Here is a 23943-nt window from a genome sequence, read left to right as displayed (position 1 = left end):
ATGCCAAAAGCAGGGAAAGGCACCTTCGAAATGAGTTGTCCACATGAAACTGACTTTAAGTAGCTGTCCACTGTCCAATCTAGGCACTGGTGTACCGTTTGCAATCATGAAAACTCAGAATTGAGAAGAACAGCTGAGGCTTTCCAATCTCAAGTCAGGAAACTGTTTCCCCTCTCTGACTGGCCAAGAGCCACCATGGACAAAGCTAAGGGGAAAGGAGAGGAAAAAGCTTTTTTAAAAGCTGGCTTGGAACGGAGTTCTTCTTTTTGTTTTTGTCTTTATTCAGAACTTGGAAGACCGCTCAAATTGGGGTGCTGTCTGTGAACGCTGGATCCCTCCCTTAGCTAGGAGCTATGCTCAGCAGCTGTTCTGAGATCATAGAACTGGAAAGGACCTCAAGAGGTCATCGAGTCCAGTCCCCTGCCCTCACGGCAGGATCATAGGTAACTCTTACTAGACAAGGGATTTTGCTTCATATGAAAGTGTAAAGGCTGAAGTTGTATGTTCTGCTTTCTGTACAACTTGGGTGTGTTTGCTTTTACTTACTATTTCATCTAGGAATCTGTGGTTTTTCTTTTAAATACACTTTGCTTTTTTCCCAAGCAGATATCTGATGTGCAAACCGTGCGGCGTGGGCATGTCAAGGTGATGTGATAACTGTGGGGCTAGTTTCACACCTTCAAGGGTGATGAGCCAGAAGGGATCAAGCTGAGGGTCTGGTAATGAAGAAGATGGAGGAGGTTGTGTTTGGGGAAAACCCAGGTCTGAAAGAGCTGTTGGTGTCACCCTGCAAGATGTAACTAGGCTGGTGAGACAGGGTGAAACTGTACGCTTGTGGATAGGCTGCTGATGTCTGGGAATTGTGAACCATAGCTGCCCAGCACAAAGATCCCTGAAATTACAGGTGGGCAAAGACAGAACCCTTTGGTCATGTCTGCTGATGTGGATGGGGGAAAGCAAGGGGGCAGCTTCCCCGGCACCCAGTGATTCAAAGGGGCCCAGGTCTCTCCACTGACACTGTTACTGCAGCAGTGGTTGGGGCCCCAGGCCCTTTAAAAAAACTCCGCTCTCGGCAGCATTAAGGCCGGGAGGGAACATGACACTCTGGGTTTTGCTGAGAGTTGCCTGCGAGCCGGCGTGGCCTCTCCCCATCTGTCTGAGATTCCGCCCTTTCCAGGAGCATGGAGCTGTCCCCTCTCCACCTTGCCCAGGGCTCCCCAGAGGCTGTCAGCTCCCCTGCCGTTAATGATCTGGGTGGACCCCAAACATCACACCGTACCATCAGGGAATTACCTCATTTGGTTCTACTAAATGAAGGTATTATGAAGTAAATAACTCTCAGGGTGGGATGGGGAGAAAAGGGTTTGTGTTGTTCACTTCCCTGTTGGATATCTTGGATTTTTTTTCCTTTGGGGTGGAGAGGGATTAGGCTGACGTGTGTTGCATTTTAGAATAACCAGGCGCTGGTATAATCAAATAGCTCATTAGCAGAGCCATAGAGGAGGATGTATTGCAGGCCACAGAAAGTTTGTTTATAGTGGCTGGAGTTGAGAGTAAAATGAGAAGATTAGAATTTTGAGGAATTGTGTTGGGCTGGGTGGAGGCTGTGATCTCTAGATCTCAATTCCGTGTCGATACAAGGAAGCTAAGGCAGGAAAGCCACGTAGGAGAAGAAATAACATGAGTCTGTCGTGATAAGTGTATGTGAGCCATGCTGAGAATATTGAAGAAAGCTGAGCAGAGAGCTTGTACCAGCCTTGTAGTCAAAAAGGGAAAACTGTTCAAAGGACTCTGAAGGGACTTTTGAAAGAGGTGCGAAGCACTGAAAGCATTTGGGATGGACAAGTGAGCAGATGGCTAATTGTCCTGGCATAAGAGAGGAGCAGTTTGGAGGAGAATAGGATGAAGGTGTGAAGTGCTTCAGGATCTTGTGAAAGAGATTGGAAGGACAGAAAGCTTGTGGGTAGTGCTTACCTGAAGTGATGTAGCTGACTTTAGTATCAAAATAAGGGGTCAGATTCACCAATACACTCTGGGCTGCTTTGTGCTTCTCTGTCAGCTGAAAGCAGCCATAAACCTGGATGAAGTGTCCAGTTAAATTAGCGATGTGAAATAGCCATAAACCCAGAGTGGCACCAAGCAGGTGAAGCATATCAGTGATTCTGGTCCATTGATTTCTTTGACCACAGGTGTGGAGGACAAATCTTATTGTGTTAGAGGCAAAAAAAGGTCTCGGAGCCCTTGAAATTGTGGGCAGATAGGCCAAATACTTTTCTGGTGTGAATTGACTCTGCTCCAGTGAAGCCAAGGGTATAGGATCTGCTTACACCAACAAAGATTTGGCCCATGTTAGCTAGCTTTCTCTAGAAAGGTCTAACCTAAAACCTCAGCTTTTTAATCTAATGTCAGTACTTATCTGGTCCCCATTATCTGAGTGCCTCACATTCTTTAATGTAGTTATCCACGCAACACCCCTGTGAAAAATCACAGTATTATTACCTTCATGTCTCAAATGCAGACCTGAGAGGCTAAGTGACTTGCCCAGGGTCACACCGGAAGTCTGGTGGCAGAAGACCGAATTGAACCCATATCTTTTTGAGTTCTGCATGAGATCCCTCAACTGCTGGACCAGCCATTCTCCTGCACATATGTCTGTACTGCCACCCTAGGATGTGTTTGCGACCCAAGTAGCCATACCAGAAATGGCTTTAAGCTTGGGTCCCAGAGCAACACACATGGGGCACTGTGGGATTCATTGTGGGCTAACCCAGCAAGTAATTACTCAGGGTTCCAGTCTGGCTTGTATCAGCCAATCTGTAGCATGCATTGTCACTACTCCAAGACTCCAACTAATTAGATTGCAGCTGCAGACGGTCTACACAAATTAGCTTGAACCAAAGCTTGTAATTGTGCTCTGGACCAGTGTTCCCTGTAAGCTGTGTACTTGTGTGGCCACTTGGGAGAGATTCCAATCCTGCCTGGCTGACTAGCAGAGTGCCCACTACTAGGTTTTCTATTTCTCCTGGTGGTGCACATTTGCCTATGCCTCAGTGAACGTAACAAAATTTTTTCCACATATGAAATGTACAAGGCTCCCATTGGAAACAGCTGTGCGGCACTGCCCTTTGAAGTACCCTTTCTCCCCCTTTGCTACCTCTATCTGATAGAAGCAGCAAGGGGGAGGATCAACTAGTCGGCTGACATTTACTTATTGGATAGTCAACAAGTCTTTAACATCCTTAATGTTGGATGGTGGAAAGGAGCTAACCCTGTGGAAGTTTGTTTTTGTAGCTGTGTTCATCCCATCATATTAGGAAGACAAGGTGGGTGAGTTAGTGTCTTTAATTAGGCAAACATCTGTTGTCTTTCACCAACAGAAATGGGTCCAAAAAAGGGTCACGTCACCCATCTTGTCTCTCTAAGGCTATGTCTACACTGTGATCATCTTCTACACGGGGCCAAATGTGGGAAAAACTTCCTCTTTCGGAAGATCCCTTATTCCTCAGAAAATGAGGAATACAGGGCTTCTGAAAGAACGTGCCCACTTTTTTTGGAAACTGTAATGTAGACATAGCCTCAGTGTTTGTAAGTAGATGAGGGGGAAGTTGAGGCAATGAAAAAGGGAACAGGTATCGCAGCAGAGGTTTGTTGCTGATGAGATGTTTATTCCTCTCTCCAGTGATGATTATTTTCAAACAGCAAAAGCCAATTCATGTGAGACTAAAATATGAACTCCTGGTATTAATAGCAGTCTTGTAATTCTGTTGCCTACTTCTGCCAAGAAAGCTCTTTTAGCTGTTTTATTTCAGTTCAGACAAAAATGTGTGAAAAGCAGAGAGGCTGCAGGCCTATGACTCAAACCTGTAATTTCAGAGTAGAAGGGGAAAGGAGATAGGCATTCTCCGCCCCACGGACAACAAAAAAAAGTCAACCAGGAAAGAATAGGAGGCTTTTTTCCTTGAATGCCCTGCCATGTCCTCATTCAGGATGCATAGAGTTGAACTTCCAAGGGCAATGACTCTTTTTAGTGGCAATGCTTCTAGAAAAGCTAATTCAGGAAGACGGAAGGACCCAGTCACCTGGAAGAATTTGTGATAGGCCTGGGAATCCACACAGACTGAACAGACTGTTAATTGATAGACATAGTTTGCCTGTTCTGAAATGCAGAGTTGTTGACTCGAGTCCCACGACTTGAACTCGAGTCCAACTTAAGTCGCCTCGGTGACTCGACTTGAGACTCAACTTGGGTTCATTGTGACTTGAGACTTGCTAATTTTGTTAAATCGACTTGGTGAAAAAATTGTCTGAAAATGCTGATATTGATGGCTTGTACAAAAGTGACTTGACATTTTTTTAAACTAAGACTTGAGACTCGACTTGAGACTTGAACTGTAGTGACTTGAGACTTGACTTGGCCTTGACAATGACGACTTGAAGATAACACTGCTGAAATGTGATGTTTCCCTGTCGGATCAGGATCTCAGCTCAGTGGTTCACCACCAGATCCTGCTCCCCTTGAAATGGTGCTCAGCAACAGATCTGCATCACATAGTTCCCCTGAGAAAGGAGTCTTCAAACCTTGTACCAGCAGAAAACAAATCTTGTTTGAAGCTGGCTGTTTTTCTTGTCTTTCAGTGGAATAAAATATATGCGCAGTAGTAATAGTCCCCTGAAGAGACAGGTCTGTTAAGTCACTGGGATAACTGGTGTAAATGGAAGCAAAATATGGCTTGTATTGTTGAAGCAGATGTATCCTCTCTGCTTTGTTGCCTGGAAACACACATTGCGTAATGTGCCAAATACCCTTTTTAAAGTTTTAAACTCGAGATCATTATAATTAGATTTTAAAGTCTGAGGTTAAACTAATAGGAGTGAAAGGAGGCGGTCATATTACCTTCCCCTTCAGAGCCTGGCCCAGCTGCACAAACAAGGCTCTGAAAGCACTGAACAAAAGCGTGTCCTCATTCAGTCTCTGGAGTCTGGAAGCCGTAGTGATGGGCTGGACGCATCAGAAATGTGTAGCTAGAACTTGGAACCCCTCTGATGCCAACATTTGAGAACTTGTTTTTTAAACTATGCAATATTTTAAAACACTTGAAACGCTCGAATTATGAGTTTAGTCTTGGTGAGCTTAGTTCAGGGGTAGGCAAAAGGGCCTCCGTGGGCCACATCCGGCCCGCCAAGCAGGTGGATCCAGCCCATGGAAGGCCTGCTGCTCCCTCACCCCCAGGCCTTAAATGGCCTGGGAGCAAGGGAGCACGCGAAGCCTCCTCCCACCCTGCCAGGAGCACATGGCGCTTTGAAGCCGCATGTTGCTTGCAGGGCAGGGAGAGCAGAGGAGGCTTCATGTGCTCCCCCGCCCCCAGGCCAATCAGGGCCTGTGGGCGGGGGAGCCACATGAAGCTTCCTTCGCTCTGCCCTGGCCCTGCGAGGAGCCGGCGGCACTTCAAAGTGCCACATGCTCCTCACAGGGCGGGAGGAGGCTTCTCACGCTCCCCTGCCTCCCAGACCCTGATTGGCCTGGGGGTGGAGGAGCATGCCAAGCCCCTTCCAGGGCATAGGTGCCCAGTGGGAAGGGGGGGCAAAGGGGATCCCTCACCCTGAGACCAATCATGGTCTGAGGGTGGTGTAGTCACGCCCCTTCCTGTTTAGGCTCCGCCCTTTCCGGTGGGGGCCACTTCAAAAATTACTGCCCATCCCTGGCGAAGTGGCTGGTCCTGTTTGTTGGTCAGGCAGGACCCTGCAGATTTTAAAAGCAATAAGTCAGGGGAAGCAATTTCTTAACACAAAGAAATTGTGTTTAAAAATATATTTTAAAATCTTTGCATAATTTGCTAAAACCAAAGCAGGCTTCCACAAGGATACTGGATTTACATGCCTCAAAACCTTAAGGAGTATTGATGTAGCAGACATGACAACCATCACTCATTCTAGTCTCTGTGTAAACATAATTGCACAACATGTCATTGTGTTGAGACTAGAGCTGATTGGGAATTTTTCAGTCAAATTGTTTAATTGGAACACGCTGATTTGCCAAAATGGAGACTTCATGGGAATGTGTGTGGAGAATAACTGCTTGGGTCTTGGATGCAATTCCTTACTTTAGCCGAACGGGGACTTGAACTTGGTCTCCTACATTCCAGGTGACTACCCTGATTGGGCTATTGGCTGGTCTGAACACTTTCATTCTCCACATCCCCTCTTTATCAGAAATAGGAAACTTTAAAATGCTATCACAGGACGGACATTCATTTCCTGCCCATTCTCCATTCTGTGTTTAGGAGAGGAAATGATACAACTAGAGTGGAGGGAGCTGAGGGTGTATGGAGTGGATAGAAAAGTAAATGCATTTGATCTGGAACTACTAAATGAGTTCTGTGGTCTGCTTTGATGGCACCCTCATGCTTATGGGTGAGGTTACAGGGCAGGCAAGGTAAGGGTCAGAATGCTGGGCAGGCAGAAATCTGAGTTGCCGGAGGCGGGGGAGATATCTGAAAACACATTATTATTTCCCAATGAATCCTATGTCACTTGTCACCTCCCACAACTGATTTGATGAGTTTCCTAGATGCAGGGGAGTTAACCTCAGGTCTAGCCCCTCCACCTATCCCTCTCCCCCTTGTGAATTGTCCTAACATTCTTGATTAGCCTTATTCATGCTACTGGATTTGCTCATAGGGGGTAATGATGTTTTGCAGGATTAGGTCCTAAATATGGAACTGCAGGAAGGGGAGCAGAGGGGGGATGATCCTGGAGGAAATCCCTTCCAATTCTTCTCATTCCTCTGAAGTCCCTCCTCTCCCCAAAGTAATCTGAATTAACTGTTTCATTAGGATCTTATCCTACAGACTAGCCAATTAGCCTGTCATAAGATGGGATTTTCAGGTCTCTCCTCCACGTCTGTCTTCTCTCCTGAGCCTCCGGTCTCTCTCTCTCTCTCTCTTTCTTCCTACTGCCACCCCCCCCCCAGCTCTCCTCCACCTCCTGCCTCTCTCTCTTTCTCTTCTCCTCCCCCTCCTGCCTCTCATTCAGGGGACCACGGATCCCAAACGGTCGCTTGCGCCACTTGCTCCCACGCGGCGGCCTGGCTGAGCAGCGCAGAAGTCAGCGGAGCCCCCCATGGCAGGAGGCGAAGGGGAACGGGGCGGTGATGTTCATGGCCAGGGGGCGGGGTCTGGAGCCCCTGTCATGCCGCACATCACTGCCCCGCCCCCCCTTTGCCTCCCTCCCTGGCGTTTGGCTGACTTCTGTGCCAGTCAGCCGGGCCGCCACGGGGGAGCAAGCGTCCGTTTGGGCTACCCCGTGGCGGCCCGGCTGACTGGCGCAGAAGTCAGCCGAGCACCATGGCAGGAGGTGAAGGGGGGCGAGGCGGTGACGTACACGGCCAGGCCCCACCCCCTGGCCATGTAAGTCACTGCTCTTCCCCTCCCGCCGTGGCGCTCGGCTGACTTCTGCTCCAGTCAGCCGGGCCACTGTGGGGGAACAAGTGGTGCAAGCGGCCGTTTGGACCCCACACTCCCCATGCAGCACGGGCCCTCCAGAGGGAACAGCCAGCATTTCAGCGTTACAGATTCACAGACATTGGGCTACTATATATATGACTAGCCAATTAGCCCATCATAAGACGGGATTTTCAGGTCTTCTTTCCTGAGTGTTCTCTCTCTCTCTCTCTCTCTCTCTCTCTCTCTTCCTACTGCTTCCCCCACCCCAGCTCTCCTCTGCCTCCTGCCTCTCTCTCCGTCTCTTTCTTTCTCTTCTCCCCCTCCTGCCTCTCACTCTCCCTTTCTCTTCTCCTCCTCCTCCTGCCTGTCTCTCCCCGCCCTCCCTTCCACATCCCCTTCCCTCCCACCATGGTGCTTGGCTGAGTGCTGCCTGCTCAGCCGGACTGCCGCGAGGGAGGGGGACGTGGCCGTGTACGTCAGCGTTACAGACGCACAGACACTGGGCTACTATATATATGATGAGTGCATGATGGATGGGCTGATGGATGCTCATCAAATTAACCATGACTTGCTGTTTGTTTTTTTCACTGCTGAATTTTTAATGTGCTATCACAGCCCCGTTTTTGTACAGAAGGAACATAGTTTCCATTTTTCAGCACTTGAAGACAAGACCACAGACAAGAGTAACATTAATTACATTTTAAGATACCAAAAAAACAGCAAAACACGCAGCATTGTCAAGATGGCAAAATAAGAGGTACTGTGTCTGCCCACAATAAATAGGTGGCACTGGGTCCCTGTGTTTAAAATTTTGTTCTTAGCCCTGATAGCTATGATATGACTGTTTGTTTATACAGTAAAACTCCAGTGGTCCGGGATCCAATGGTCCGGCACTCCTGATAATCCGGCACCATCTGGAACCCGGAAGTGCTCCAGGCAGCCGGACAATTGGAGCTGCTCTGCCCCAGGCGTCCCCGAGTCAGCCGCTGGTCAGTTTCAGCAGCGGCTGACTTGGGGACGCCTGGGGCAGAGCAGCTGGGGCGTTGACGAGTTGGTCCCACAGTGCCGCCCCCTCCATTCCCCCACCCCACCCCAGACCCCTCATAGCCCCCCCTTCTAATAGTCTGGCATATTTGATAATCCAGCACCCCCTGGGTCCTAAAGGTGCCGGATTATCAGAAGTTTACTGTAATAGGATCAGACATGAGTCATGGGAGCTAATGTATTCCTTTGAATATGCTGACAAGTCCTAAATGTTTGGCTTTACCCAGACTTGCTTCCTAGATTTAGTTTTGTAACTGATGGATTTTATCCAAGGAAGTTGAGCTCAGCATCTGGTTTACCAAGAAAGTCCTGGCTTTAACCATCTTTTTCAGCTTGGCTAACTGAATCCCAGAGACTGGCCATTGTTAGACCACATCAGTGTCATAATCATGAGCCAAGAAATCTGCCCATCTATTGTTCCCTTTGAGTAATAAAGGGTTGCGTTAGTTTTGACCTGTTTAATTTTCTGGCTGCACCAGTTGCAGTGTGGCTATGTGAGCGCCACTGTCTGTTTCTAAACTTGTACTGCGCTGTGTATCTTCCATGGGCCACTTCAGGATATTTATCCCAAGGTCTCTGTCAAAAGAGAGCCAAGCCCAGAGTACAAGACTTATTCTACTGAAGGCTGAAGAAGGAAAAAAGCAGCCATCTGTCTGCAAGTAGCAATATTGGCAAACATTTCTCCTATACTCTGTGTTTAAGCATATGTATTTTTAACCCACATCCCAGCATGTTCTTTCAAAACACACTGACATTGAGCTTTCCAGGTTAGCATGAGATATGTCATATTGTCTGTTTATTAAACACATTAGTGTTCAGTGATTTTCATTGCTATTGATGAAACTGTATACAAGCTCTAGAAGTAACTACTTATATCCTACAATGAGCTTTTCTATTAGGTTCAAGGCTTTTTTTTGCTGCTTAAGTTTTGCCTAATTAATTCCTATGATTTAAATCAGTGCATATCTGGACTAGCTCTGTTGACTTGAATGCTTGTTGGATGGGGGAAGCAATTGGAAGAAATCAGTTCAGTACCTCTCTTTAGTGAGGCATCGCTGTCATTACTTTCTAAGGTTTCATTATCTGGGGTTCTTGGTGGAGCTCATTAGTGCAGCACTTTTTCCATTGGGAAGCACCTTTAAACCATTCAGAAATTGCAGCTTGGGCAGCCTGTTGGTTAAACTCTTGATGTTTCCTAAGAGCACATTATGTCTTTGCTTGGTGATCCGCACTGGGTGACGTGTAGGCTGGTTTTGATTATTAAAGTCCAAAATACTTTTGATCCAAGCTGCTTGAGATGTGCACTTCCCGTTGTGTGTTTCTGCAACAATCATCTGAGGCACTCAGGATAAATGAAAGCAGCCAAAGCAAAGAGTACTGCACTGAGCTTGGAGAGGGTAAAATAGGGCCCAGCTGGGAGCACCCTTTGGAACCAAGAACTGTGTAAAGGAGGCCCTTCCCCAACCCCTCACCATGTGGCATGGGCAGGGGAGGATGATGGCTGCGGATTGGAACTAGATGGTAACAGCTCCTTTCCTTTTTCTTTCCATCAGAGGCCTCACCCCAGTTTTTTTATGTGTACATTTTGTGGTGCTAACCAAATCGTGTTCTACACTGATGTGGCAGAGCACTATCAGCGGTAGGCAGTGTTCCCTGTAAGCCAAGTGCTTAGGCAGCCACCCATGAGAGATTCAAATGCTGCCCAACTGATTAATGGAGTGCCCGCAGTCAGCAGCCTGTTTCTGATGGTAGTGCACATCCACACATGCCTTGGTGCACATAACAAAATTTATTCCATACATGGATGGAAAAATTAGAGGGAACATTTGGCAGTCGATCCTTGACTTGGAAGCAGGCTTTCCTCCTTGTTCCTCCAGTGCCAGGGTTTGATGATGCTTGGGTCACCCCACTAGCCCTGCTTGCTTTCCAAGGGAGGGGATGGGATAGAGGCAATGTCTTCAGGCATGGATTGAGAGGATGGGTTGGTTAATGCTTTTTGGGCTTGGGAGCAGATTTTGGGAGGTTTTCAAAGGGTATGGGTGCCTGTCTGTGTAGGTGCATGTGCTCTTCGCTGTAATATTTGAGCACACTCGTGAATGTTCTCCATCTTTCGGTTTTATTAAAAAGCGTATGTTTCTGTAAGTCCTGTAGTGAGCCTAGGGTCTGAGTAGAGGAGTTGCATTTAAACCAGTGCAACTGTGTGAGGAGAGGTCAGAGGAGAGGAGAGGAGAGGAGAACCTGGAGCGATAGCTTGTGTTCTCTTTTAAGTAAGGCCATTATTGGTGAGACTTTTGCATAGAACCACAGTGCTTGTGGAAGGCTCAGACCATGCTGCATTGTTACAGGGTTCATCTGTGGGCGGGCTCATAGCAAGTGTCTAGAACCATCATTCAGCACCCAGCCTTAGCACTTTTCTCTGCCTTTCCAGCAACGTGGTGATGTACTGCAGCCGATAGTGTTCTTACCGTCGGAACAGCATTCAAGTGCTGTAGCTGTAGCTGTGCTTTGCTTGCTGTTTCTAGGAAAACAATTACTGGGTGAAGAAGGATATTTCCTGCTTGCTTATTAAATTAGCATTTCATTGCTATGATGACTTGCCATTACATAGCATATTTCTTTCAAACAGATGCTACTGTTTGCTCTTCTTAGGGATTATTTCATTCACCATTGATCTGAAGTCACCTGTAGGGTAAGACATGACTCAGCAAGGCACAAGTTAGTGCCACAGTGAGAAATAACATTTCCAGTTGAAAATGCCACAGAAACGTTATTAAGTACTCGATGAGAATTCTGACATCCACTTAGGGTCAACATCCCATGCTCTGGGAACAGAGCGCTCTAGGACACTAAATGGCTATTGCACATTTCACATGAAAGGCAACAGTCTCCTCAGTAATTCCTTAACACTGTATTAGGGCTCTGATTCTTTATTGACTCAGACTGGAAGAGTGCTGCTTACTAAGCCACGAATACAATTTCCTACAGCTACTGGGGGTGGGGGTGGTTTGGGTTTTTTTTTTTTTAATCTCTTGTCCAAATACTCCATGCATCTAGTCCTGGGGCTAGATAGCGGGGGGAAGGGCAAAGGAGACAGTTGTCTTGGGGCCCAGGGTCTCTATTGCAGCTTTAAATCACCACCCGAGCTCAGTGCAGTCTGGGCGGCACTTAGGACTGGCTGTGGGAGGTGTGGTGTGATCTGGGAGGGGCTGAGAACTGGCTGCCCTATCCCTTCCATCGAAGGGCTAGCCCCTTTCAGAGGGCCTGGAGCTGAGTTCCTTCCTCCCCTCCCGCAACATCTACACTGCAATGCTATTTTGGGATGCCAGAGTATCCAAAATAGCTATTCCATGTCTTAACAGCAAGCCCGTTATTTTGGATTCGCTCTTCCGACGTCCCTGTAAACCTCATTCCACGAGGAGTAAGGGACGTTTCAGAATAGCGGGTTATTTTGAAATTTGGTGCTGTGTAGACCGCACCAAATTACAAAATAAGCTATTTCGAAATAAGATACACAATTTGCATAGCTCAAATTGTGTATCGTATTTTGAACTACAGTGCAATGTAGATGTAGCCAAGCTGTCTGGGGCCTGGGGAAGTCCTGTTGACACCACAGCTGGCTGCAGAACTACTCAGTTACTGCCGTAGGCGGAAGTATCTTGTTATGTTGCATTCGTTCTAATTTATACCGTTCACAAGCTATTCACATGTCCCTTGGACAGTGCTAGCTTATATTAAATAAGGAATTTTGCACTAAAACCTACAGTAAAGACGCTCATATTGCAGCTGTGTTTTACACAGCACACTTTAATTAAAGCTGTCCCAAACCCCCAAAGATTTGTACGGCTATAAGGAAAGTTAAAACATTCCCTTTCTGTGTTTTATTGGAATAAGAGCAACACCCTTATAATGGATAACTTGCTAATAGGGCATGGCAGCAAATGGGGGAAGGGGATACACTTTACCTTTACCATCTGATTTAGGTAAAGTGAACTCTGAAGTTTGACACGTTTTTCAAGCTTTCACCTGAGAATTTAATCTTGGAACAGGTTAAGGAAAAAATTCCCCAGGTCACCTTACACTGTATTGTCTAATGTCCTTTATAATTTTGGTCTCAAATGAGAAGTGTTATTTCAGACTGGAGGGTTTTTTTACACATCTCCCTCTTGGGCTAGATGTACGAAGGCATTTAAGCACCTCTAGATGCAGAGAGGTGCCCAGTAGGATTTTCACTAGCACTTAAGTAGGCTGGGTGCCCAGCTCCTGTAGATTTCAGTACCTTTATAATCTGGCTTCTGTGTTGGTATTAAGTGATGTACTAAGCCCATTTAGGCTTATGCAGAGGAGCAGTTGCATTCTTCAGCTTCAGATTCTGCTTTGTCTTCTGCAGGCTCCTGCTTCTGGGTAGCTGTGTTGGACGGAAATGTGGTGGGAATCGTGGCTGCAAGAGGCAATGAGGAAGACAACACCATGGAGCTGCGCCGCATGTCTGTAGATATCAACTTCCGTGGTAAAGGGATTGCCAAGGCCCTGGGCCGCAAAGTGCTTGAGTTTGCCATGCTCAACAACTATTCCTCCATTGTACTGGGAACCACAGCTGTCAAGATGGCAGCCCACAAGCTGTATGAGTCCTTAGGGTTCAAACATGTGGGCGTCATCGAACACTACACCCTCCCTGGGATGACGCATTCCATACTCGAGAGAATGTTTTTCCAGCTTCGCTACCACCGCTACCGCCTGCAGCTGCGTGAAGAATAAAAACAAAAGCAAAAAAAAAATAATTTTTTTTCTGCCCCAACTCCCAAAAAATTGCCCTTTATTTTTTCACCTTTTTTATTTCAGTTTTGTTTGTTTTGTCCCTCATTTCATTTTTAATTTGCTTTGTACAAAATAAGGACCCTTCCTTGCATGCTGTAGGGTGGTGGCGCTGAGGCTGGAAGTACTGCTCTCCTAATGCATACAGTGTTAATGACCTGGCAGGTCAGAGTGGACCTACAGCCTGTTGTTCCAATCTTACCCAGGTACCTACATAAAGCACAGAAACTTACAAACGTAATAGTACCACTGGTCTGGTGTACATAGTATTTTTTTCTTTTGCAAATGTAAGATAGTGTAGTGATGACATTCATAATACAGTAAGTGCAGAAATATTACTTGAATGCATTTCTCAGTATTTCGTGCACCAGTAACTAGAATATGCATTCATCTTGCTATAAATTACTGATTAATAGTTTTCAAAGAAAATGTGAAAAAACGCTTGCTACAATGCATGAAGAGGAAGTGTGTGCACGCACTCAAACACACAGCACTGCCATCAAGGCACTGGTGTTGCACTTTTTTTGGATGTGCCTCATTCTGCCAAATATCTGAAAGAACCTTGGTGCATCCAGTACCCATGACTTTTTCTCCATTCTCATTTTCCTTCCTAAGCCAGCAAACAGACTTGAACCATTTGAACTCTGAGCCCCATTGTAACATATTGTAAAGTAAGATCAAACCTAAATATCTCCTGCGCTGTTCTATATCCACGCATAACCTGCAGTCCTGGGCCAGACTTCCGCATGTGCATTGGAGTTTCTCTTTGCTGCCTTCTGGGTTTGTTATTTTTGTTTGTGGTTTTTTTTTTTAATTTTTTAAAATTTTTATATTTGTTTTGGCTTTTGCTGAATGGTGTCATTGAAGCATAATGGAGGCTGCAGTTTCTATGGCAACACATTTGCACATTAATGTGAGCACCAAATCTAAACACTTCAGACAAGCAATGTGTGAGAGATAATTGCGTTTTGGGAGTGTGGGGGGGAGGGGGGAAGCATACATATTATCTTAACCAGCTGCTGTTTAATAATTGTAGATGGCCTCACTGCAGCCTTCCATAAAAGGTAACTAACTGCTTTAATGATGTCAGATGTGTGAATTGTACAATGCAAAAAACAATGCAAAGCAGATTTGGCATGTGTCTGTACCTAATATGTATGTACAGTGCCTGCCAACAAAAGAATAACCAAGATTACAGCTTCTTCTAGCCTGAAATATGAATTTTTTATAACTTATTTAAACAAATAACAACTTTGCATGAATTATGTCTTGGGGAAAATCAGTAGGTTTTAATTTTTAAAATGTGGTATCAGAAATATTAAAAACATTTCTGGTTGCACTTAATTTGGGGTGGGTGGTGGGATTCATCTATCTTAAATTTAAAGGGAAATGCCCTTTAACTTAGTACCTGTTCTGTGGAATCTTGTGTGCGGGGTGGGGGACAGAAAACCATGATGAAATTGAGAAGGGACTGAACGTATATTACTAACACTTATAACTAGAGTAGAAGCACCTAGGTAGGAGAGTTTCGAGAGGAGGGAAGAAATGTATCTTTGTCAAATCAAATAGTGGAAACACATAAGAAGGGTACTAGACAGAAAGAGCAAATAGAAGGCTTAACTAGTAAGAAGTGGAACAGAACATCCATGGGAATGATATTGTGATGTGGAAACCAAAATGCTAGACTTTCACTTCCAGTCCAGGGTCTTTCCCACTCTGAGATTTATCAATGTGAAGGTAGGAATTGGGTCCAGACTTCATTAGTTCCTACTGGCCTGTTAGACAGGAGACCAAACTCAGTGTGTAGTTCCTGCTTACAGGGACAGGAGCATCTCCATGGGTGCTCCTTTCAATAGGGAGGAAACCTACACGTGCTTAACAAGTGCTAAGGAGAAAAAGCAGCTTTCACAGAAGAGAAATTGGAGCCAAATAAGAGTGTATGAGGTTAGTCTCCTGAGACCAGCCCTTTCATTCATTGTCTGCTCTTGCTTCTAGTTGACAGGGAGGGAGAACAGATTCTGGCCTCTATATGCAATGCCAGATCAAGAAGTGAGCGGTTGCAGGGATGGGGTGGGAGGGTGTTGCAGTCACATCCACGTCAGAAGATTTTGTCCTATTGCTCTGGTGAGCAATTCACACTCTCAACCCTGGATTTATGCCTGTCTCAATCTATACCATACATAAAATGGCAGCATCCTAGGGTATATTGTCACAGTAATAAAGGGAGAAAGTAGATAATAGAGGGCACTATTTCAAGACCAAGAGCTTAATTTACAGGGTGTGGTTTTTGTTTTGCTTTGTTTTTGCAGGCTACTATATACTTTTAAAAGTTTTTCTATGTTGTACATTTCTCCTGAAGCGGAAGATAGGGGGGTTTGTATAGTGTACAGAAATTGGCATAATATTTTCTTGCTGCTTTCAGTGATTTATTAATCTGAGTAAAAATAGACCATTGTAAAGTGTTAGAAAAAGTGAAAGAAAAAAAGTTTGTGCCTTTTTTTAGTTTTAGTTTTTCTGTTGCTGTAGAGTCACTGCACTAAACCTTTCCAGACAATGAAAAGAATTAATCTCTTAACAAAGGGGGAAATACATAAATCTAATTGTTTTTTATTGGGGTGTTTAATTAAAAGAATGTTCTTGGTTTTTTGATACCTGTGCCTTTGTAATATGCCTCATTAGTATCTATGTGATAAGCCAAAACTGCTTCAAATATCCTAATCTCCCACAGAGACAGAAGCACAGTTAAGTCACCATCTTACAATAATAAATTTACTTTTTTTTTTAAATGTCTGACCATAACACCTTTAATTTGTATAAGCAAGACGCGCTTTTAAAAAATGCAACTTGGATGGTACTATGGGATCTCTGTACTTCTAAACACGAGGGCAAGGCACTGAAGTTGGAATGACAGGAATCAAGATGCTGCCTTTGAGAGATTTATTGTGCAAATTTATTTCTCTTCATGCCAATGTGACATCACCTCTGCTTTGTCACAGATGCATTTGGAATATTTCATTTGGTGGGAACACCAGGAGCCATCACAGTCTGTCCCGTCCTCTAGCTTTATCTGCACAGGAAAGGAGTTCTTGCTGAATGTCTTGCTATCGTTTTGTGAACCATGGCATTGGAGTGATTGGTAGAACTACTTTCCTACACCCTGCCTGTGCTGGCATCTCTGAGAACTCTCCAGCTCCACCTCTAGTAGCAGGAGTGAGTGCTAGTGTAAGACAAGACTCAGGTATCCTTAGTGCTGTTTGCTAGATCTCCTTTGGGTCGGGTTAGACAACTCAGAGGTTAAAACCACCCGAACCGCCAGTGCAGTCTTAGGTATTGGACCTGAAACCTTCCCCAAGCATGTTAAGCTGGGCCCATCTTTGGAGCCAGGAGCCAGATAATCCCCTCTATTTCCTGTAGAATCTATGTGAATTTCAGGCTAGTGGCTCCCAGTGCTTGCTTGTCCCCTCTCACAGGGCCCACTTCTGCAGTGCCTACCCAGGCAAATCTCCCAGTCTGCAGCAAGACCGCACGATTAAAGATGTGTGTTTGTTTTTATCTGCCCATAGTCTCAGATTTAATATATTGGCATCATAAGGTAGTTACATCCATTTTACTCATTGCAAGAACCCCAGAGCACATGGAATACAACATTTCTCACCCCCAAAACTCCTAGCATTGCATTATGTTTTAAAATGCAGCTTGCTCTGACGTGACTGCTGCTGTAATTTGTATTGCTGGACAGACTCCTTCATTCTGCTTGAACATCGCTTCTTCTTTCAGAGTGACAGTCCCTATTGTATTACACTGTGGGTTATGTGTGTGCACCTTGTGCCTGGAGCTGGAGAATTTGAAAGTAGTCTCCATTGGTCCACGTTCACCTTGGCTCATCTCGTGCCTCCAACCCAGAGGATAGAGGGCAGGGCAGACCAAACACCTCTCCAGTTCCTTCTCACTGCCTCATGGTCTGGATCTGAAGCTCTGTGGCTGTAGCTTCAGCTTTGGCCCTTAAGCTGGATTTAGTTTTGTAACTAGTTTAGCATTTTGTATCAATATCCCCCAGCATTCTTTCAGAGTTTCACTGGAAGCAGATGCTCCACTTACCTGTGGTGTTCCCTAAACCGCCCGCTTCCTCAGAGGAGCAGAGACTCCAGGCCCTTGCTGCTAGCCCCACCCCTATGCTGCTGCCCCACCTGTATTCCTGGCTCCCCTGGCAGCCCAGCTGAGCTGCATGTCAGGCTTCCATTCTCCTGGCCCCGCCCCCTGGCAGCCCAGCTGACCTACACGCCTGCTGCATTATGCCTGCCTGCCTTCCTCCCCCCCGCCCCCCCATGCAGGGCACCATGACTATCTGTTCCTGGAACATCCGTGGTCTGATGTTGCTGAATCAGAGAATCCAGTTCAGAGAGTTGAAACATGTATGATATCGCTTCAGGAAGTGCTCCACATTGGTAAAGCAGCCCTGTGGTGCTCCATTGACAGCACTACAAGACAGTATATCTAGTCCAGGGCTCTTCTGCTGATGCCTCCTTTGGAATGGCTGTCCTTCATTTAGCCCTAACATCTGCCTCCACACCCCTCTTTCTGCTGATACACTGCTTGTTGATCACCCACAGTGGAGTACAAGAGGGACCATCACACAAAGTTACTTACCTATAACTGGAGTATGTGGTCCTGATCTGTATTCCTCTTCCTGCTCTCCTACCACTCTGCTTCAGATCTTCCATGATCTGTGGTGAAGAAGGAACTTGAGAGGCAATTGGTCTGTCCTGCCTTTTATTCCCTTGGTTAGGGGTGTGAGATGTGTGTGTGTGGGTCAATAGACACTACTTTAAAATCCTCCAACTCCAGACACACTGTGCGCATGCATAACCCACAGTGGAATCCAGATCTCAAAGAAACACCAGTTACAGATAGATAACCTCCTATTACTGACTGATGTTGTTTGTAATCTCTGTGTACACACCTATGGCTGTACACCAGTATTAAAGTATGTGCAAAGAGCCTATACAAAGAAAAGACATGCATCCTGCCCTGGGAAACTTTCAATCCAAGTTTGCAATTGAAAGAACATTTAAGAAAATCTCTCCAAGGGGTTAATTCTAACCCTGTAGAGAGTTAATTTATGTACTAAATAAGAGACTACATTCATTTGCAATGTTAACCGTGTTTAGACACTTGTTGAAGTTCCCAGTTGATCAGCAAGCTCTCGGTGGGAGAAATGGGGCTTCCATTTTAATATTTCCATGCAAGCTCTCCAGACAGATGCACAGTGAGGTAGAACAATCACAGGTTCTCTCTCTCTCTCTCTCTTGTTCTAGGGATTGGCATTTGTACATTTTAGTAGAATTTACAGGAGGTAAAACAACCTGGATTTCAGCTGGAGAACACTTTTCAGTAATAATAGAACATAGTATCTTGCAACAGTGATGCCAATGCCTGCTTTTCCCATGTATGCTCTCTGCCCCGTTCCACACTGTTCGTGTCATGGCTGCAGCTTTCTAGTTAATTTTCATTTTTAGTGTGAGGATTATTTTGGGGTGATTAGTTTGGCTGCAGATTTCCTGCTTACTGCCTTGATTCTGTCATGACCTCACAATGTGTGTGGATTCCTGCAGGAGACCCAACTGGGGTTAGGGCCAGGGTCCTCTTGGTGTAACCTTCCTTGCAAGATCAGGGCCTAATATTTATATAGTCCTCTAAAAACTGTTAACACTAGACTCATTTTTCTCTTTAGTGCTTTACGTCATTAGCGCCTGTGCCCTCCTTGGGAGACACCTGGGCAGCTCTCCCTTAGGAGTGGCGTGTGCATACTTAGCTGAGGGGCAGAACTGGTCCCTTGGTGCCTGCTCTGAGCAGTGGCCTCTATGAATCATGTGTCCCACTGATATCTAACCCTGAGCAACAGGAATCTAGACCTCTGACTGCTCGGTACCATTCAATGATGTTAAATAGTTAAAGTGGAGTCTAATCTCCAGGCCCCCTCAACTGCTATTGCCACAAATTAATGCTCCCCCCCCCCCCCCCAGGGAAATGGTTATCACCCGCAGGAGGTTTAGAAATGACCACTTTAATGTCTGCTTTGACTGGTGCTTCACAGTGCTTCTGGCCGTGGGAGCTTTCAGAATACTGCACTGAGAGGGAAGGCACAGGGCTTTCCTGTAGGTTGTTACTGCCACAGGGTATGTACAATATTATTTTTCAGTACCTCTTTAATGCTTCCTAGGCTCCCCTCGCCATGATTGTATTGCAGTCTCTATTAGCATGCAGAACGGTGGGTTCCACATGCTGTTTTTGTTTCTCTAGTGCATCCATGGAACAAAACTATTGGGTGCAACTTGAGAGAATGGAACTTAATCACACAAACAGTTCTTGGAATTGTTTGTGGAACTGCCTCCGTTGATTTTAAAATTGCTAATTAGTAGATACCCACATCAGTTCATTATTTCGCCGATATGATTGTGTGTAACAGCCTGGCATTTAATGTAGTTAAAGCTTGTCAAAGGTTGAACGGGTTTTGATTAGTTGATTCTACAGTTGCAGGATGAAGCTTGGGTTTTTAAAAGCGCTTATTCGAAATGGGAAAAAGTATTTAACTAAAATGTAAAATACTGTACCAGTGTTCTCTGCATATGTGATCTTGAAATGTAACCACAGTGAATTATTGATTTGAATGGTCAGTGAATTATTGATTTAAAACTCCATTTGAAAGCAGAGTGAGTTCTGCTGTGCCAAGCAGTGTGACGTACACTTAACTCCAAACACAGCGTACAGGATAGCTTTCTAATGTAAAAATTGGTGCAATTGCCTTTAATGGAGCAAGTGAAATGAGTAACGCAGCCACATCCTGAAACCCAATCCTGCAGCCCTTACTCACGTCAGTGACAGAGCATGGACCCTGCAGATGACTGGAAGCCAGGAAAGCTGGGCTCTCTTCTCGCCTCTGCAAATGACCTGTTAGTGATGTTACCTCACCTCTGTGAATCATTTTCCTTATCTGTAAAATGAGGACAATGAGATTTTCTTTCCTTTGCAAAGCTCCTTGAGATCCCAGTGTTACTATTATTACTGACCTGTGTAAGAGATGCAGGGTTAGGCAGTGGGCTGGCTGCTGTTTCTAAAGTGCACTCTTGTAGGGTGCAAACCCATGCATTGAGGAGCACGCTCAAGTCCCTGTCTTAAGTTGGACTAGAGAGTGCTCAGCATCTTGGAAAGTCAGGCCCCTAGACCTTTGTGCTCCCACTGCAGTGGGTGGCAGATATCCCACAGATTTCACTGGGAGCAGAATCAGGCCAACAGATGATAAAATCTTATCAGTGAAAGTCAGTTGCTTTGATGTTTACAGAAGGCTGTAACTGTCCTTCCTAATCGTGTTGAACCATATCAGTTCATGATCTGTATCGTCTGCCTTTTAATTTTTCAGAGTTTATAGTTGAGATACAGATGACTAGTTAACTAATCCTTACCACAAGGTGTTTAGAATTACTAGACACACAAGGACAAGAGCCAGCTTCTGTTACCTTTAAATTAACAAGTCTAACTTGAAATTGCTCTGAGCCTGCATTTCATTAGAGCCTGGTCTGATGCAATTGATATGCACCAAGTCTAATAAAGGATTTTAAATTCCAAGCCATCTGGAGTCCTGGTGTTGCATACGCTTTCCACATAAAGAAAAATGAATGGATGTGAAATTTATTAAATCCAGGTTGAAAATGTAAAAGGATCAATTTCCTTCTCAAGCCATACTGGCATCAAATCTTAATCAAGAAATCTCATACCCTTGTGTTTGTAACAAAAGGGATGTTGTATTTTACCCCTCTGCCACTAAAAGACTTACCTGAATTATTTTTCTAAACATCTTTGGCTGAAATTAAAATAAACTAGTATGCAATGTAAACAACTGAGAGTTTAGTTAAAATATACTGCTAACTTAAAACAATAAGCTAAAAGTCAACATTTGGAGTGTACAAATTACTGTTCAATGCTTTCTTTGTTTTACAACATGAATTTTTAAGAGAAAACAGTTTATTGTTAAAATTTAAAAAGTAAAAGATGGAAGTTAATGAAACCAACAGTGTAACAAATACAAAGTGCAGTTGTGAATTTCTTTAGAAGTAACATGTTTGAATATGAAATCAACAACTGCTGCATAAGCATAATGCATAAATCCTAATATTGTTTTCAGTTTCCTGTTCCAAAGCTAAGTTTAGACATTTGCCGTGAATGTATAATTCTTTTCTCTTTTTTTTTTAAACAATTGAGTTTTTTAACAATTGAGTTTTAACAAAAGCATCCACTGCTTTTTGGGTTTTCTTATGGCTGCGCTGAACTATTATCTTTAAGCTGTTTGTGTGTTTGAGTTTAAGACTAAAATATTGAAACTAATGCAGTTAAGGTAAAATCACTTCTGTATAGTGTTAAACAGATTGTCGTACATATTTGCAAAAATGTCCATTCAGTAGCAACTGAAAAATCTGGAGCTAAACAATTAGCAGAACTGTTAGTGTCCAAGTGAGTGTTCAAGTGTAACACACTTTTCAAAGGAAACTCAGCTTCCCCTCAGTCTCCTGTTCTGAGTCTCTTCATAACACTACAAGATCAATATGAAATAAGTCTTGTTTTCTATGTTCAGCATAGTATGTACTGTACTTTGTAACGGGAAGTGGCTTCAAGTCCTTAAACAAGTATTCTTCTATGAACATACTTTAAAATAGCAATAATTACCACTGTAAAAAAATGAGTGTGTTTGCAAAGGGAGACGGGGGAGTAGTAATCAATAAAGACTTAAGAATGAACACACTGTGCTGCTACTGTAACTTGGGAGAAAAATTAAGTGCTATAATGGGCCATTGGTCTTTGAGACATGAGGTCAATTTGGAAATGAACTTGTTAATACATGATTGTTCAGGTTAAAGACAATAGAAACACCCCAAGTCTTTATATAATGCAGTATCTTCTTGGTAGACTCTTAAGAGTATTCCACCATTTCTAGCTGGTGAGAGTTGTCCTAGGTGAGAGCAATGCCAGATAGCATGGAGAAGCACACAAGTTCATTTCTGCAGTCTCCTGATCCAGAGTTACACTACAACTCTTGACTCAACAATAGCAGAAGATAGAACAAGGGAATATGCTTTTTTCCTGTGGCAGCACACAAAAAGAATAACCAGTGCTATTGGTAAACGTTTGCATACTGTCCACGTGTATCAGTACAAACCAATTATTACCGCATGTGTCAAGAAATGTTACATATATGCAAAATACTCCTCAGTACATCTTTAGGCATTGGAATCCCATCTTATAAACTGCTCCTCAGTATGGTGATCTCAACTCAAGCTTCCATCTGCAGAGTACAGAAACGCTATATCCACTCAGCTCTGAAATGAAGGCAGTGTGTCTTTTGAGAAAAACCAAGGGAGGTATTGTAAATGAATGACTTGTAGGCAGTGCCGGATTAAGACATGCTGAGGCCCTAAGCTACGTCAAGTTTAAAAGGCCCTAGAGCATTACCAAAAAAATGAAATTTAGTAATTTTTTGGTATTTAGAGGCCCTTCATAATCTGAGGACCTAAGCTGCAGCTTACTTAGCTTGTGTGTAAATCCGGCACTGCTTGTAGGTACTTAAGTTCTGTTTCTGATGGCCGTTGTAACTGTGAAAATTAACCAGACCTGCTGTGATAAATTTGGATAAATAAGGTTTATTTGGTTAATTTTTTATAAGTTGAAAACTGAAAAGATGAAAGAGAATTGTAATATGAAAGCAACTGCTGTAAATAATGTATGAATGAATAAAATCTAAGACTTACATCAGTTTTTTTTCTAAACTGCATTGCAGTGACATTACTGACTTAAGTATATGAAGTTTCATACAATTCCTAAGATTTTTGTCAGTGGTGGAAATGCTACAGTAAAAATATTATTTCTCTTTCTTCACTGGTGAATAGGATATACATGTATCAGGCATGCCTCTTCTCCATTTTATCATCCCCGTGCACACAGGGTTCACCGACTAATCCCATCCTCATTATAAGAGTGTTCTTCTGAAGATATGTATTTAGTAAATCGCCATCACAAACTGGGCCTCATGTTCACACACATTAGCCTGCCAAGACTGACTATTGGCTTGGAATCGCATACTGTAATGAAGAAGCGTTCCTTCCTGACCTGCTTGCAGATGCCTGTGGAATCTGTTTGAATTTGTGATCACAGATGTAGCTGAGAGCAGTGCCTAATGGTCAAGGTGCAGGGCATGAGAGAGTTCCTGCTCTGAGGAATGTACAGGCAGTCCCCGGGTTACGTACAAGATAGGGACTGTAGGTTTGTTCTTAAGTTGAATTTGTATGTAAGTCAGAACTGGTACATATTGTAGGGGAAACTCTAGCCAAACATTTCTCCAGAGCTCAGTTTTATTCTCCCACACCTGACTTCCCTCAGTCCTTTATTCTCAAGCTGACGAGTCTGCTGAGAAAAGCCGTTCCGCATCTCCCTGGTCTGCTGGGGGGGGGGGGGGGGGTGGCGCTAGCTTCGCATCTCCCTAGTCTGCTCGGGGGAAGTAGCTAGTGTGTGGTTGCCTCATCCCGTTTGTAAGTAGGGATCCGATGTAAGTCGGATCCATGTAACCCGGGGACTGCCTGTACATTCTGAACAAAGGGCA

At 44.5% G+C, this 23943-nt stretch overlaps 1 protein-coding gene across 3 annotated transcripts in view; it reads left to right on the top strand.

Moving 5' to 3' along the window:
• NAT8L (N-acetyltransferase 8 like) overlaps nucleotides 1-23094 on the top strand; it is a 52244-nt gene extending 29150 nt beyond the window's left edge. For all 3 annotated transcript variants that reach the window (XM_006134725.4, XM_006134724.4, XM_075930887.1), the window contains one exon: nucleotides 12874-23094. In XM_006134725.4, the coding sequence (XP_006134787.1) occupies nucleotides 12874-13241 (368 nt within the window). In that variant the 3' untranslated portion in view covers nucleotides 13242-23094. The remainder of the gene's footprint in view (nucleotides 1-12873) is intronic.
• The last annotated feature ends 849 nt before the right edge of the window (nucleotides 23095-23943 follow it).

Source organism: Pelodiscus sinensis, chromosome 5 (genome assembly GCF_049634645.1).
Source record: "Pelodiscus sinensis isolate JC-2024 chromosome 5, ASM4963464v1, whole genome shotgun sequence".
NCBI classification, from domain to species: domain Eukaryota; kingdom Metazoa; phylum Chordata; order Testudines; family Trionychidae; genus Pelodiscus; species Pelodiscus sinensis.
The sequence above is the reverse complement of the archived record's forward strand: the minus strand, read 5'-3'. Positions and strand labels throughout refer to the sequence as shown.